Source organism: Somniosus microcephalus, chromosome 31 (assembly GCF_052327205.1).
Source record: "Somniosus microcephalus isolate GS21.2 chromosome 31, FLI_Smic_1.0, whole genome shotgun sequence".
Classification (NCBI taxonomy): Eukaryota; Metazoa; Chordata; class Chondrichthyes; order Squaliformes; family Somniosidae; genus Somniosus; species Somniosus microcephalus.
In genome coordinates, this window is record NC_141017.1 from 14,736,787 (window position 1) to 14,754,072 (window position 17,286).

Here is a 17,286-nt window from a genome sequence, read left to right on the forward strand (position 1 = left end):
GAACAGTGGCAAATGGAATTCAATCCGGGGAAGTGTGAGGTAATGCATTTGGGGAGGGCTAACAAGGCAAAGGAATAAACTATAAATGGTAGGTCACTGTAAGGTTCTCAAAATTCCAACATTCCCCGAAGTTATTAATTACAAGGGACCCTGGATGGACTTGATTTTAAAACCAGGGTCCCCAAAATGGCTGCGGTAAACCTGGTGACCGGGCCCAATGTGATGTTAAAACAAAGGCTCTGCAAAACAAGCAGGTCAAGGAGTTCAAGTTTTAAACTAATCAAAGACTTTGTAAGGACTGATAAAATGAACAAAAGACTGTACATTCCAGTCATTAAGTTGGAATGGGCTCCATCAAGCCATTAGGCTTTCTGCATTTTAAATCGGGAACCGCTGACCAGAGACATTAAGCCTGAATGGGAGCAATTCACAACTTGTCTTTAACAACGGCCAGGGTTTCGAGGCTACTTTAGACATAACGACTATCACTCTACAGGTCATTTTTATAAACGTTTTTAAACATTTAAACGAGCTCACCCAAATCAGACAAAGGACTGAACTGATTTGGAGCGCAGATAAGGGCTCCCGATGGGGGTATAACTCTGGGCCCATCAGGAAGCCACTCTTTCTCTTGCCTTTTCTCTCCTGCCTCCTGCCTCTCAACTCGCTGCCAGATTACAACCAGGACGGGTTGTATGAAGAAGACTGCGTGGGGCTTCGAATAAACGGGCCCTCAGTCCAGCTCATTCAACCCAACAGGATCAACCGAGGAAGAACATCAACTGAAGAAGAGCCCGTCCTGCGAGGTAAAATACCCAGGCAGAGACTTTAATATTGGGGTATTTTACCTGGACGGCGCCCTTGCAGCGCGCTGGAACCACGTGACGTCGACAGGCCACAGAGTGCACAAGGAGTGAACCCAAAACCTTCAACTGTTTTTTTAAACGTAACAAATTCTTGGATTGGTGAGCATGAAGTTCTGGCCCCTCATAGTCTAATCTAGTTAGGTATAGGGGGTGGGAATTAAGGGGATTGCTAATATAGTTGTTTTCCCTCGATTGTGCCGTGTGTTCCCCATTCCCTTTAAGTATAAGCATTTTATGTCTGTAGTGTGCTGTACCAGTAATTTTCTCGTGTAAGATCATTATAATTTTTCAGTTCAATAAAATCTTGGTTCTTTTACACCAAACCACTTGTCTACTCGATTTTCTGTATCGCTGCCTGTGTCCAGAACCCAGGGGGCGAGTGATTCGAACCGCTCAAAGAAGGTAGTCAGAGGCAAAGCTGACTGACCAAACACGCCTGTGCAAACCCCCCTACAGTCACTGAGAAGTGCAGAAGATCAGAGGGACCTCGGAGTGCATGTCCACAGATCCCTGAAGGTAGCAGGACAGGTAGATAAGGTGGTTAAGAAGGCATATGGGATACTTGCCTTTATTAGCCAAGGCATAGAATATAAGAGCAGGAAGGTTATGCTTGAACTGTATAAAACACTAGTTAGGCCACAGCTAGAATACTGCGTGCAGTTCTGGTCACATTACAGGAAGGATGTGATTGCACTAGAGGGGGTGCAGCGGAGATTTACGAGGATGTTGCCTGGGCTGGCGAATTTTAGCGATGAGGAAAGATTGAATAGGCTGGGGTTGTTTTCTTTGGAACAGAGGAGGCTGAGGGGGGACCTAATTGAGGTATATAAAGTTATGAGGGACCTAGATAGAGTGGATAGGAAGGACCTATTTCCCTTAGCAGAAGGGTCAATAACCTGAGGCAGAGACCCTCATCACATTTAAAACGTACTTGGATATTCACTTGAAGTGCCATAACCTACAAGGCTACGGACCAAGTGCTGGAAAGTGGGATTAGGGTGGAGCTTTGTCGGCCGGTACAGACAAGATGGGCTGAATGGCCACCTTCTGTGCTGTAAATTTCTATGATGATAGTACAAAGCAAAGAGAGATGGTAATGGGGACAAGTAAAGAAACAACAGATGAGTCTAGAGGAGGTGTAAATGGGACTGGCAGAATCATCAACAGCTGCCATCTGAAAAAATAGCGGCAGAGGTTATGGTGTGAAATTGTGAAATGGGTCCGAGCTATGCCTGCCTTTTCGTGGGATATGTGGAACATTCTTTGTTCCAATCCTACTCAGGTCCCTTCCCTCACTTTTTCCGGTACATTGATGACTATCGGTGCCATTTCCTGCTCTTGCCCTGAACTATATTTCATTTACTTTGCTTCCAATTCCCACCCCTCCCTCACCTTACATGGTCCATCTCCGACTCTTCCCTTCCTCGACTTTTCTGTCTCCATTTCTGGGGATAGGCTATCGACAAACATCCACTATAAGCTCACTGACTCCCACAGCTACCTCCTCCCACCCTACTTCCTGTAAGGGCTCTATTACATTCTCCCAGTTTCTCCGTCGCATCTGTTCTGACGACACCTTCCATACTAGTGCTTCCGATATGTCTTCCTTTTTCCTCAACCGAGGATTCCCCTCTACTATGGTTGGCAAGGCCCTCGACCGTGTCCGTTCCATTTCCTGCACTTCTGCTCTCACCCCTTCTCCTCCCTCCCAAAACCACGATAGGGTTCCCCTTGTCTTCACCTTTCACCCCACCAGCCTCCACATACAACGGATCATCCTCCGCCATTTCCAGCGTGATCCCACCACCACACATCTTCCTCTCCTTTCCCCTTTCAGCATTCCAAAGGGACCGCTCCCTCTGCGACACCCTGGGCCACTCCTCAATCACACCAACACTCCCAACCCTTCCCACTGCACCTTTTAGCTCCTCCCTTCCCACCATCCAGGGCCCCAAACACTCCTTTCAGGTGAAACAGCGATTTACTTGTACTTCTTGCAATTTAGTATATTCACTGTTCACAATGTGGTCTCCTCTACATTGGGGAGACCAAACGCAGATTGGGCGACCGCTTTGCCGTTCAGTCTGTAAGCAGGAGCTCGAGCTTCTGGTTGCCTGTCACTTTAATTCTCCGCTCCATTCCCACTCCGATCTCTCCATCCTCGGTCTCTTGCATAGTTCCAACAAAGCTCAACATAAGCTCGAGGAATAGCACCTCATCTTTCGCTAAGGCACTTTACGGCCTTCTGGACTCAGCGAGTTCAACAATTTCACACCATAACCTCTGCCGCTATTTTTTTTCCCCAGATGGCAGTGGTTGATGTTTGTCATTCCCATTTACACTTCGACTTACTTGTCCCCATTACCATTGCGCTTTTGCCTTACACCATCATCCCTACCTTCCATCCTCAGACTTGCCCTTCGTTCTCCCCTTGCCTCTACTTAAAGCCTGCTACTGTACATCTCCAACTTCTGAAAAAAGGTCAATGACCTGAACTGTTAACTTTCTCTCCACAGATGCTGCTAGACCAGCTGAGTATTTGCAGCATTGTTTTTATTTTAGATTTCCAGCATCCACAGTATTTTACTTCTGTATTAGGCTTTTTTCATCTTCCTCCCTTGTCAAATGTCAGCTCACACTCATCCTGTATTTCTGCATTTGTCATTGATCAGTTCAGGTGCAAATGCTCTCATTAGAGTGAGGATCAGACAAAGGGTGGTGGAAATCTGGAACACTCAAAGCCTGTAGATGCTGGGTCAGTTAAAATTTTCAAGACTGAAATCAATAGATTTTTTAGGCAAAAGTATCGATAGGGAGCAGAGACAGAAATGGGAGTCAAGATACAGATAGGACATGATCTGATTGGATGGCAGAGCACTTGAAGGGCCAAATGGCCCATCCCTATACAGGAAACTTTCTGGTATCTGGCACTGACGGGACCGAGCTGGTGCCAATCGATCAATACTGCCGCAGAAACCAGTGCTAGTGTCAAAACATACGGAGCTTCTGACCTCCGTATCTAGCAACAAACCCGGTTGCTTAGCAACAGCTTCAAAAACAGTCGGCGCAGCTTACAAGCGTCTCTGTAGCTAACAGCTAGACACTTGCAGAGCCAGGAATGGAGAAAAAAAAAGCAACAAAAAGTAAAAAAAGTGATCTGAACCGACTTCTGAATTTTGCCGGTGGATAGAGCATTCTGGAGATTTAACCTCCATTTAAACAAAAGTTTCTTGTACCTAGGCAAAGAATGCGGAGCTTGACTGTTGCCAGTACTCCATCTGGGTTAGAAGGTTGAGGATGCTAACTGCATTCAAACACATCTAAACTGAGTGCACTCTTAAGGCCAATATAAAACCAGCTTTAAATTGTAGAAGCAAAGAGATTAAGCCAAAAAGTGATTGTTATGGTTTAGGCTATCTCCACCCCGTAACAATTTGTATGGTTATAGCACCTTTAACTTAGTAAGAGCACAAGGCACTTCACAGGAGTGTTAACAAAATTTGACACCTACACAAGGAGCTATTAGGGCAGTAGGTTTTAAGGGGTCTCGAGGGTAGAGGGGTGCAGGGAGGAAATTCCAGAGCCAGAATTGGAGCAGGTATAAAAATTGTAGGGGTGGAGGAGCAGTGAGGGGTGAGGCTATGGAGGAATTTGATAACCACTCAAATGCAAAATGGCAATCTTCATAGGCAGATAAAGCCACCTAGAAACAGACCTGCACCAACAGTGAGATAGCATAGGATAATAACCTTACAAGTAAAAGTTAGCAGATGCACATTAGGTTCTCCCAACCAAAAAGGAGTAAATACCAAGTTTGTTTTCAGGGCTAACAAAATTTATTTACAAGGACAGAATCAAGACAGTTTAATACATCACCACAAAAATAAATGCCACAAAGAGCCAACAGCCTCTTCAGTCCAATAATCAAGATATTTGCATGAAGATCAATTTTGTAACAGCAAGTGACGCAGTTCTTGTACACATTCCCAGTCAAAATATACCAGATGTCACAGCTTTGACTAGAAATTGATGGTCCAACCGAACAGGTGCCTTGATTGGTCAAAGAAACTCATTGTAATTCCTTCCATTTTCCCTGTAAACAAGTGGCCTTAAGCCACCCATCACACTGCATGTAGTACAGCCTGCATCAATCCTAGAGGGAAGGAAACATGTGAATGCTTGAAACAGATCAAATAAAAAAAGGACATTTAACATTTCAAACTGTACCTTCATTGTGCAATTTTAGATGACAGCTTCAGCAACTAGTTCCTGAAAACACTACAAAGTGGACAAAGACATGTCTAGTTTCTTGTAATCATTATTATTTTGGTACAGAACAGTTTGTGTAGCAATTATGGTTAAGCACACTAGTACAGTAAATCAAAATTGGTTTGATCTACATGGTGGCAGTTCTCAGCTTCTGATCACTGACACCCCAGGATAAAGCACGATAGTTTGGGAAGAGCAAACACAGGAAGTAAAGGTTACTGATGGGATGAAACCAGACAATATAGCAGGATATTGATCAGAACATGAGGCCCATGGGTCATCAAACACCCAACTAAAAAAAGTTAACCTCTGCAAGAATTAGACAATGAAAGCTTTTTCTAAATTATAAGGCAGATCCAAAGCAAAAATTCAGCAGGAACTTCAGCTAGCCAAAAGGCAAGGTACTGTGAACAGCTTTGGATAAGTGATGCTTGCAATTCTCAGCAAGTTCTTACACAAGTTCAGACATAGGACTGTGCATACTGCTCTGTATGTAGTCTTATGTTCTGGAATAAAAAATTAAGTTGTCAAACATTACTATCTAGTTTTTTTTTTATGTTATTTAAAAGGATAAAGGAATTATCCTAATACTCTTAACCCTCGCAACTGCCTACTGGACAGTTAAAGTAAGCTTGCCCAGTCGGATAGCCAGTTAAAGAAATCCATTCTACCATCAATTTTGCATTTTGGTAAAGATGCAAACAGCTAGGACATTACAACCTTCCCCCCTCAGGGTTGCAGTGATCATCTTTGTACAAAAATATTTTACTGTGAACCATTTTCCCCCAGTGCATAAAGGTTTCTACTTCCGATTTGGTCACACTTGAACAGAAGTATCCTTTGATAATTTAAGGAACTCTTTATAGAGATGCTATTAAAAGCATAATCAGGTGCAAGACCCAGCCTTCATTGTGCAGCAGTCCCTGCACCTGCAAACAGAACCATTCAAAAATCATTGTTAATAAAAAGACACTACTGCATTTACAAGTGCTTTTATTCAGACAAAGAAAGACAGTACAATTCTACATCACTAACATTTATAAAAATGGCTGCAGTTTTCAAAACCACCTATAAAGCTTGTATTTGAGATTTCAACCTTTTTAAATCAACTGCTCCCACACACTCAATGCAGGTAGGTTTGGAGCACAATTTACAAAGTACCAATATTAAAAAAGTTACAAAAAAGTCTCATTAAGCTTCTGAAGAGAATTAGGCCAGGCAGCGGAAATCCACGGAGCAGAATTAAACTTCCAGCTTGGATTACGTGGCATAGCATAGCTGGCTACATGGCATGTTATGCTGGTGACTCCAGTTCCTTTGCAAGTTAGTGTGCCAAAGGTCATTTGCTGAGGTCACAGTGGGCTTTTGTGGCCATAGCTGCCCAGCCAGCTACCAACTGAAGCTCTGGAAGTGACCAGCTCTTGGGCTATTTTGAAGAGGCATTGAACAAAAACCATTCAACACAAACAGGACTTTTCCAACCCGCCCCCCCGCTTTCCTGGACTTACTACATAGAAAAAAAACAAAACTCCTACAAATACATTCTGTAGTTACTCATACTTCTGGCTAATTTACAATAGGCACCAACTGGCTTTGCAATGTTTACCAGTAACAAGCATTATTGCTCTTGTTTGGGCAAAAGCAACCCAGCTGAATGTAGATCACAATGTGTCTGGCAGTCACAACCACTGCAATTGCTGTGGCCCAGTGCCCTGAGGGCAACTGGTGCAATCTTGGCCTACCCTCCCCTTCAATACCCCTTAAGGCGGCATTAAATCTGAAGTTTGACTTAAATACTCCATAGAATTAACTCCAAAAGCTAGCAAACCCCGATACAAAAGAACACATTTTATCCACTTTAAATCCTTATTCACCAGCTGGTTTCACATGCAGTCCATAGAGTTCTCAGGAACTATACTCAGGGCACCTCCTGCTCCAAGTCCCTTCAGGGGTGTACAGGTGGGGGGAAGCATTGCAGTTGAACTTGGGTCAACATTCTCAATATCTTCCATTTTTTCACTGGCGCCCTCCCAGTTGATGTGGAACCTGGTAACTCTTGGATTGGAAGCCAAAATATTCCGCTGAAGCTGGAGGAGAAAAGCGAAAATTCAGCATAGGTTACACCAATGCAAGACAAGACCAGAACACTGCAACAGCAAGACACCCAGGCCTAAAAATTCAGGGCGCCAGCAGTACCGCCCCAGAAGCAGTCGCGGCCGCCCACCGCAAATTCACTTTCAGCACCCGAGGGAAGCGCAGCACTACTTGAGGCTTGGGGCACTGCAACTGAAGTTCGCAGCGCAACGTGCCACAGCGCCACATTGTACTGCAGGCCTTCCTCCCCTTCTTAAAGGGGAGGGGCCTGCTGCAGCACGCTCAGAGCACGAGTGCTGGCAAAAGAGCCCAGCACTGAGAAGTGCCGGGCTCTTGGACACAGCCGGCACTCCACAGGGGGGGGGGCGCGCGCACAGGAGGCCGGGGACGGCGGCGCGGCGAGGTGCTGGGTGCTGGCAGGCAGCCAGCCAGCAAAAAAATGGCTGCCCCGCACCTTAACCGCCACAGGTAGGCCCCCCTGAACCGGTCGCAATTAAAAGGGGGTGCTACTAAATTTCGCCATCAGGGCAGCACAGCGCTAACAGCTAGCGCCACCATTAGCGTCCTGCTAAATTTAGCGGGAGGCATGGCCAGTGGCGTACAACCCATTTAGTGCCCTCTAGGGCACAGCCCACTGAATTTCTAGGCCTCAGACGGTATTCATGCTCAACTTAGACAAATTGCAAAGAAATGGATGGCACAGCAAGTTACCAGGAGCTGGGCTGAAATCCAGCCTAGATGGATGAAAGTGCTGTTATATCAACCTTATAAGACACAACGACAGCCAGTGTAGAATACACAAGTAATGCTGGCATTTGGTACAAATGGGGCAGACCAGAGATTGGAACACAAAATCTAGGCAGGCAGGGCAGTACTGCTGGTGTTGTCTTTCAGAGGAGCTGTCTGTGGATGTGAAAGATTCCACAGCACTATTTTAAGAGGAGCAGGTGAGTTCTCCCCAGTGTCCTGACCATTATTTCTCAAGCAGATCACCAAAAGAGATATTCTGGCCATTATCACTCCTGAAAAGGTGCATTTCTTTCACAAGATTAAGTCATGAAGTAAAGCAAAGTGCTGCTGCAAAAAAAGCTAGTTTGTCACTGAAGTGACTGCTTTATCAGTTAAGGCAAAACAAACCACCTATCCCATCACTGCTTTGACATAGTAACCTGGGACTACCCTAGTAGGCATGAATGCACCCACTACACAAGGTGGGTACTGTACTACAAAAAACTGATTAGCAGCAGATTGTTGATTCCATGTGAACAGAATTAAAAACTTGCATTTATATAGCGCCTTTAAAGTAGCAAAGATCCCAAAGCACTTCACAGAAGCATTAACAAAATGTAAGAGCCACAAGGAGAAATTAGGGCAGATGAACAAAAGCTTGGTCAAAAAAAGGTGTTAAGGAGCATCTTGGAGAGGTAGAGGTACAGGGAGGGAATGCAAGAGCTTAGGGGCCCAGGCAGCTGAGGGCACAGTTGCCAATGGTGCAGTGATTAAAATCAGGGATGCACAAGAGGCCTGAATTGAAGGGGTGTAGCTACCCTGAGGGCTAACTAGGGCTGAAAGGTTAGAGATAGGGAGGGGTGAGGCCATGGAGAGATCTGAAAACAAAGGATGAGAATTTTAAAATCAAGGCATTCATCACTGGGAGCAGCTGTAGGTCAATGAGCACAGGGGTGATGAGTGAACAGGATTTGGTGCAAGTTAGGAAACAGGTGGAGTTTTGGATGGGCTGAAGTTTATGGAGGGTGGAAGATGGGACACTGCAGTCAGCTGGGACCTTGGGGTAAGCCAGTGTAGATGACATCAGGAATCAAAACATGATGACATCAAGAGTCAGAAACTATAGGCATTAGTAGCACAGTAGTTCCTACATCACAATGACTACACTCCAAAAGTAATTCATTGGCTGTCAGGCACAGATATCTGGTGGTCATGAAAGGCACTGTATAAATCCAAGTCTTTCTTTGATACTGGTACTATTTACACTGGATCAGACATGACCATGATTCCAGCTTAAAAATGTTGATAGCAAGTAGGGAAAGGCTTTCCTTTGCTGAGAATCAGTGGCAATTTAAAGCCATCACCAAGTATGCTGTAAATTCCTTTATCCAGAGCACAGAATGCTTTGCCACACTTGACGCAGAGAACATAAGATTCCATTTTCCCTTAAAATGCAGAGCAAGACAATGACATTAGTTTCTAGATTTCTATAGCAAAGAGCCAGTGGACAATAGGCTGCCTGGCCTCCTTCGTGCTCCCAACACATGGTCTGTTGACAGATGGGCCACATCTGCCACTGATCTAAATGAGTGAGGCAATGATCTCAGCTGGAGGAGACACTATGGCAGGTGTAGCATGGAATACATGGACACTGGCATTATGGTACAGCAAGGAACATCACACTGCATTATTGGTGGGCACTGCAGCAACTGGAGTGCATCATCACCCTGGCCAATTACATTTTACTTAATAAACTTTAAGAACCATAACAAATTAAATTACTGACCCAAAGTTTAAATCACCCAACCAGAAGGACACACTGCATATCTGGTTTTATTACACCAAACCTGCACATGCTCAGGATAGGCCTTTACAAGATATCTAAGCCACCCAGAATGCTTGATGCCAACAGTTTAAGTTGAGCGTTTTGCAGCACTGACTTCCTGCCAACTTTGTTTAAAGAGGATCTAAAGACTAAAACCAGTGAACTGGTGCAGAGCTTACCTTGGCATAGTCTGGTTTCATTGGTGGGTTCTCCTTCAATTCAGGGTCTGTGTATTCATTATTCACATAATACCCCACACGAATAAACTCCTGATCTCTATACGTGCAGGTGATCAGCACCACAGTCACACCAACCGCATCTGCGTCTGGGATGAGACTTGCATTTGGGGCATCAGCCTGGAAGAGAGAGGACCATGAGAGTTGTACAATTCAGAAAGCTACACAATAAATGCTATGCAACTCAAGCTGTATATCTGAATTATTTATCCCAAGAATATCATGATACCAGGTCATACAAGACCATCACATTCCTTTGCAGCCCAAACAGTATTGTTTGGCTATACATTCTCCAAACCTTTAAATTTCCTTGCTAGAAAGCCACAATGCATCTTTTACCACAGACTTGTCTAACCTTCTCTTGTGCAGTACATCAGGAGGGAGTCAAGTGAATAATTTGCTGATTCCTTGCTGCCTCCAGCCCCCACATACTGAAGAATTGCTGTCCTGTCCACATTCTGAACTCTCCCAGGTTTAAGCCACCCCCATACTGCCCACCCTAAAACAATTCCAGGCTTAGAGAGGTTTACATTGATAGTTACAAGCTGGCTTTGAAGACTTGGATTGCATCCTTCTAGGATATGAACCAGACATCCTCCAACTTCAGCATCCACTAGGTAGACAGGACCTCAGCTTTGCCTTCCATGAGATCCCAATTCCACTGTCTAGAACGACTGGCTAAAGAAACAAGCCAATCGGGGAAAGCTGTTCTGTGTACCAAGGCCTTCTTTGGTAGTGGATGAAGCTTCATCAAGAGTCAACGCACACCTGAACTGTCTGGCCTACAAATAACCAAGAAGCTGCATCTATCAACCAAGTGGAAAGATGATAACCAGAGGGCACAGATTTAAGGGGATTGGCAAAAGAACCAGAAGAGAAACATTTTTTTTTATTTTTTATTTTTTTACACAAGTGGTTTGAATTTGGAATGCACTGCCTGATTGGGGTGGGGGGGTTGGTTGGAAACAGGTTCATAAGTAGCTTTCAGAGGAGAATTGATAAATACTCAAAGCAATTGCAGGGATATGGGGGGGGGGGGAAAAAGAGCAGGACTAACTGGATTGCTCTTAAGAGCTGGTGCAGACTCAATGGGCCAAATGGCCTCCCTCAGTGCTGTACCATTCTATGGTTCTATTAGTTTCTGCAGTGTGCAGTTATTAATCTACTACAGTGGCAGTACAATGGCACAAAGTCACTCCGCTGTAACTAGTCACCTGCCAGGAGGAATCTGATTCAGATTGTGTCACTAGGCTCGAAAGTACAGGTGGGCTTTCTTGGATGCCAATCATGTACCATACCCCCAGTGACATTTAGTATTCAAGTGGAGGAGGAACAAGCTTGTAGCACCAACACAAGAGTTAAACAGCCAGCCGCCCCTTGCTCATGTACTGCTTCATTTACCAATCTTGTTCAAGCAGGGTTGCTTGATAAAGGAATTTATAATGGGGGGAAAAAAAAGATATGCAGTACCCCAACTGGAGAGAAGGGGGCAATAACAGTGGCAAGTTTACACAGCCAGTTCTATTTATAAAATGTGGGCCATTATTTTTTTTTTTTTTTAATTCAAGTTTAACAGGAAATCGTGACAACAGCAGATCCCACATTTACAGAATTATTGCACTGAAAAGCACTTCTATTTTGCACAAACTATAGTTGGCTTCCAAAAAGGTCAGAATACCCTTTTTCCTGTGTCATGGGTATAAATATTGATGAAATACCTATTCAGTGCAAAATGTTCAAAGCTCAAAAAGTGCATCAAGCTTTGATTCAATGATGCAAACTAACAGCACAAAGCTGCCAAAAGATTCACAATTTCAGAACCCACAATACTGAAGGAAGAGTTCTGAACCTAATGTAATGTAAAGGAAGCTCAACTCTGCATCTAGATTGTGCAGCAAGAATTCTACAGAATCAGCAGTATGCATTTGACAATCTGAGAACAGCGATGCCAGTACTGGATGGGGAGGTTCATTCTGCAGCAAATATCCTACAAAATGTCTGCCCAACTGAAGGTCAAATGACAGCAGTTGTTGAGTTTCAAGAGATGTTGTGTTTATCCACCAAGGTGACAATATGCTACAGGGAAAACTGCACTTAAGCAATTCTGGGTGCTCCCCGAGGGGGTACCGTTTGTGACCAAGTGCAATTTCCCCTGTAGCATATTGCCATCTTGGTGGAGAAACTCAACATCTCTTGAAACTCTAACTGCTCTCATTTGACCTTCAGTTGGGCAGACATTTTGCAGGATATTTGTGACAGAGCACCCAATACCTGGCTCAAACACAGCACTGGAATTTAAACCATCATTTCAACCAGCAGCACCAAATACAAGCCAAGTTTGGAAGGATAAAAATCAGAGCTGGACTCTTGGAATTCTAGTCCCAACAGGCTCACCTCCCCTCACGCGAGTGTGTCTTGAGACAATCTTGTATAGCCATCCAAGGCTCAAGTACTTCAAGCTTTAAGCCAGAATGCCATTTGAAGCAGCAAGCATGGCAAGACTAGCTGTCAGGCTGCACAAAGCAGAGACTTGAATTATTCTTTTTATCAGCTAGCAGCTTCACAACCAATGTAAAGGCACTCTAGTTCCACAGCATGCTGATCCAAATGATACTGTTATTTTAATTTTCACATGTAGAAATGGTCATAAAGCACCATTTAGAGACAGAAGATAAAACAAATACTCAGCAACAGGCTGTCTTGGCCAACAAACTAGGGTACAATGGACAAGGAACTAGCTGGAAAGATCACTGATCATAATTCTAACAGTCAGACAGCCCAACCCAGACTTGCAATTAGCCATGAGAAAGCTATTAGTCTCGTGATTAGTTAGAGCCATACACTAGTTCCAGAGTACACTAAAAATACTAAGCTATAGCAGAACAATCAGGAGTGGACAATGACATGATTGGAAACCAATTCTTGGTGTTGCAACACACGTGCTCAGATCAACAAGGTAGCCATTGCAATCTTCAAAACACACAAAAGCTTAGATTGTTGCCAGCCATTTAGCACAAGGGATAGCCAGCTATACACAATACCATCAAAGTGTAAAATGATCAGTTCAATCAAGTAAATCTCCCTTCATTTAGCCCAATATTTCTATTCAATCACATTGAAGTTTCTCAAAGGTAGGACCCATACAGACCACTATGGCACATCTTACAGCTTGATTTTGATGGATACAGGAAACCAGAATTGAGATCAGCCTCAAGTAACTAATAGAGAAAACACCAGAAGTAACTAATGGAGAAAACACCAGACTGGAGACCAAATCACTTGTCTGCACTGCAACTAGTTCCACTAAGAAAATATGCTAGAACAGATTTGAGATTTATCCTTGAAGTACCTAAACTACCAACCTCCCAGTGGGACAGCATACAATCCATTTGTTTCAGCAATCTAAAAAGGTAACCTGCACCCATTAAACTATAGTGTCACCACAGGTCTGACTGCAGAACTCGCAGCTTTGTGCTAAACATGTTATTTAGAAATAATCTAAAGAACCAACTCCACTGGGCAGAAGGGAAAGTGCAAACACTAGGAATTAAACCTGGATGCACAAATTATAAAAATCAGAAATTTACAGCCATTCAGCCCATCATTCTGTGCTGGCTGACAGTATCCAGCCTAATCCCACTTTCCAGCTCTTTGTTCATAGCCTTGTAGGTTATAGTACTTAAAGCACATATCCAAGTACTAAAAAAAAATGCACTGACTTTCTGCCTTTACCACTTTCAGGAAGTGAGATCCAGACCCCCACCACCTACAGTGAAAACTTCTCAACTCCCTGCTAATCTAGGCCCTCTGGTTATTGACCTCTGCTGAGGGAAATAGGTCCTTCCTATCCACTGTCTAGGCCCCTCAATGAAGTCAGTAAACAGCTATAAAGCAAAGATAGGTTATAACATTACAGTTGCAACCACTGCCAATGAAGGATGCACACCTAAAACAACCCCTTAATACAGAAGGGGCAGTGCACTTATTGATCTGTGCTGGGTGTCTACTGCATCATCAGACCCACACCACACTCCATTTATTATGGGCCCAGCCACAACATGGACCATTACACAAATTAGGGTGGTATCCCTGGGATTTAGAAGGTTACAGGGCAATCTGATCAAAGTTTAAGATCAGAAGGGGAACTGACAGGGTAGAGAGAAACTATTAACACTAGTTGGGGATTCTAGGACTGGGGGCACAGTCTAAAAGAGACAGGCCTTTCAGGAATGAATTTAAGAAACACTTCTACACACAAAAGGGTGGTATAAGCTTGGAACTCTGCCACAGACAGCAATTGATGCTGGATCAATTGATAAAAATCTTAGCAGTCTGATTTAAAATTATTAACCAAAGGTACAAGGGATATGGGGCAAAGGCAGGTATATGGAGTTAGGTCACAGATCAGCCATGATCTCATTAAATGGCAAAACAGGCTTGAGGGGTTGAATGGACTGAGAATGAGGGGATCTCATTGAAACTTATAAAATTCTAACAGGACTAGACAGACTAGATGCAGGAAGGATGTTCCTGATGGCGGGGGAGTCCAGAACCAGGGGTCACAGTCTAAGGATAAGGGGTAAGCCATTTAGGACTGAGATGAGGAGGAATTTCTTCACCCAGAGAGAGAATGGTGAACCTGTGGAATTCTCTGCCACACAGGGCAGTTGAGGCCAATTCATTAAATATAGCCAAGAAGGAGTTGGATATATTTCTTAAGGCTAAAGGGATCAAGGGATATGGGGAGAAAGCAGGGACAGAGTACTGAGTTTGGATGATCAGCCGTGATCTCATTGAATGGCAGAGCAGGCTCAAGGGGCCAAATGGCCTACTCCTGTTCCTATCACAGAAATCCCAGAAACCCCACAGTGCAGATAGAGGCCATTTCGGCCCATCGAGCCTGCACCGACACATATCCCACCCGATCCCCGTAACCCCACGTATTTAATCCCCCTAACACTAAGGGTCAATTTATCATAGCCAATCATCCTAACCCGCACATCTTTGGACTGTGGGAGGAAACCGGAGCACCCGGAGAAAACCCACGCAAACACGGGGAGAATGTGCAAACTCCACACAGACAGTCACCCGAGGCCGGATTTGAACCCGGGTCCCTGGCGCTGTGAGACAACAGTGCTAACCACTATGCCACCGTACATATCTTCTATGTAGAAGGGGAACTGACAGGGTAGATAGAGAGAAACCATTAACACTAGTTGGGGATTCTAGGACTTGCTTCCACATTTTTAATGTGGCAGCAAGTCATTCTCAGTTCTGAGGGACTGCCTAAGGGGGGGGGGGGGCACACAGTCTAAAAATTAAAGCCAGACCTTTCAGGAGCAAATTTAATTAACACTTCTACACAAAGGGTGTTTGAAGCTTGGAACTTTTCCAGACAGCAATTGAGGCTGGATCAATTGATAATTTTAAATCAGATTGCTAAGATTTTTGTTAACCAAAGGTACAAGGGTTATGGGGCAAAGGCAGGTATATGGAGTTAGGTCACAGATCAGCCACGATCTCATTAAATGGCAAAACAGGGGTTGAATGAACTCCTGTCCCTATGCTCCTTTCCTGTACCTGAAAGACAAACATGTGACGTCCAGCCGGGACAGGTCCCACCAGCACCGAATCCAGCACCTGGTCGTGCTCCTCGCTCTCTGCAGAGCCCACGTAGATGATTTTCCACTCCAGGTCTGAAAGAAAAAAACCCACCATAATGCAACTTGCTACAAATATATATAAAAAAAGGCAACTTGCAAAACAAAACAGGGCCCTGGGAATCACTGCAGTGCGCACGCGCGCCGGAGCCGCTGATTGACAAGTGCCGGGTCGGGCTCCATGGCGACGGATTAACGCGCCAATCAGAGACAATCAGAGCCGACAAACGGCGCGCACCGGCCCGCCCGCCCTCACTCACCGTCCGGCAGGTCCTCGATGCACTCGAAGGTGATCTCGAACTGGAAGGGGTTGTTGAAGGGAGAGGGGTTGTCCAGCACCACCACGTTCAGCACCTGCACTTTGGCCATGGCGAACCGGTGGGGGTCCGACTCCGTTCCCCACCAAAGCTGATGAGCCGGGGCCCCGCTCTGGGCCGCTGCCGCTTTTCTTCTTCCTCTCCGGCCCGCTCTTGGCCGGCCCCGCTGCGCCCTGCCCGCCGCTCTCAATCTCTCTTTCCACCACTATCACCCTCCTCACTCGCTCGCCGTCACTCCGGGACTGCGCGACTCCCGCCAAGCCGCGCCTTTTATAGGGCGGCCGCTCTCGCGAGAGCCCGGCCCGCTCCCCGAGTCCCGCCACCAACTCCATGGAGCAACGGTCAGCCCGCCCGCCCCCGCTCCACCAATCAGCGGGCCGGCCGGCGGCGGGAACAGAGGTTCAGACTGCTGCTGGGGGCGGAGTGAGGGAGCGAGAGAGATGGAGTGAGGGAGAGAGAAGAGGAGGGAGAGAGAGGGGAGGAGTGAGGGAGAGGGCGAGAGAGAGGGGTGAGAGAGCGAGGAAGGGGAAGGAGGGGAGGAGGGAAGGGGAAGCAGGAGGAGGGAAGGGGAAGCAGGAGGAGGGGAGGAGGGAAGGGAAGCAGGAGGAGGGGAGGAGGGAAGGGGAAGCAGGAGGAGGGGAGGAGGGAAGGGGAAGCAGGAGGAGGGGAGGAGGGAAGGGGAAGCAGGAGGAGGGGAAGCAGGAGGAGGGGAGGAGGGAAGGGGAAGGAGGAGGGGAGGAGGGAAGGGGAAGCAGGAGGAGGGGAGGAGGGAAGGGGAAGCAGGAGGAGGGGAGCAGGGAAGGGGAAGCAGGAGGAGGGGAGGAGGGAAGGAGGAGGGGAGGGAAGGGGAAGGAGGAGGGGAGGAGGGAAGGGGAAGCAGAGAGGGAGGAGGGAGGAGGAGGGAAGGGGAAGGAGGAGGGAGAGGGAAGGGGAGCAGGAGGAGGGAAGGGGAAGCAGGAGGAGGGAAGGGGAAGCAGGAGGAGGGAAGGGGAAGCAGGAGGGAGGAGGGAAGGGGAAGCAGGAGGAGGGGAGGAGGAGGGAGAGGAGGGGGGGGAGGAAGAGGGGGGGAAGGGGGGAGGAAGAGGGGGGGGAAGGGGGGGGAGGAAGAAGGGGGGGAAGGGGGGGGAGGAAGAAGGGGGGGAAGGGGGGGAGGAAGAAGGGGGGGGAGGAAGGGGAGGAAGGAAGAGGGGGGGGGGAGGGAAGGGGGGGCGAGAGGGGAGGAAGAGGGGGGGAGAGGGCGAGATGGGGGGGAGGAAGAGGGGGGGGAAGGGGGGAGGAGGGGGGGGGAGG

The 17,286-nt window shown here is 46.3% G+C and overlaps 1 protein-coding gene across 2 annotated transcripts; it reads right to left on the minus strand.

Moving 5' to 3' along the window:
- Positions 1 to 4,679: 4,679 nt before the first annotated feature.
- LOC147097599 (histone chaperone asf1b-like) lies at positions 4,680 to 16,253 on the minus strand. 2 transcript variants are annotated; one of them, XM_085971568.1, is made up of 5 exons: positions 15,940 to 16,253; positions 15,600 to 15,715; positions 9,963 to 10,139; positions 7,010 to 7,222; positions 4,680 to 5,019 (listed from the first exon to the last, which is right to left on the minus strand). In XM_085971568.1, the coding sequence occupies exons 1-4, from the start codon at positions 16,046 to 16,048 to the stop codon at positions 7,019 to 7,021; spliced, it is 606 nt and encodes a 201-aa protein (XP_085827694.1). In that variant the 5' UTR covers positions 16,049 to 16,253; the 3' UTR covers positions 4,680 to 5,019; positions 7,010 to 7,018. The 2 variants fall into 2 exon arrangements, with proteins under 2 accessions (XP_085827694.1, XP_085827693.1); XM_085971567.1 differs by lacking the exon at positions 4,680 to 5,019 and having other exon boundaries at positions 6,112 to 7,222; positions 15,940 to 16,252.
- Between the last annotated feature and the right edge of the window lie 1,033 nt (positions 16,254 to 17,286).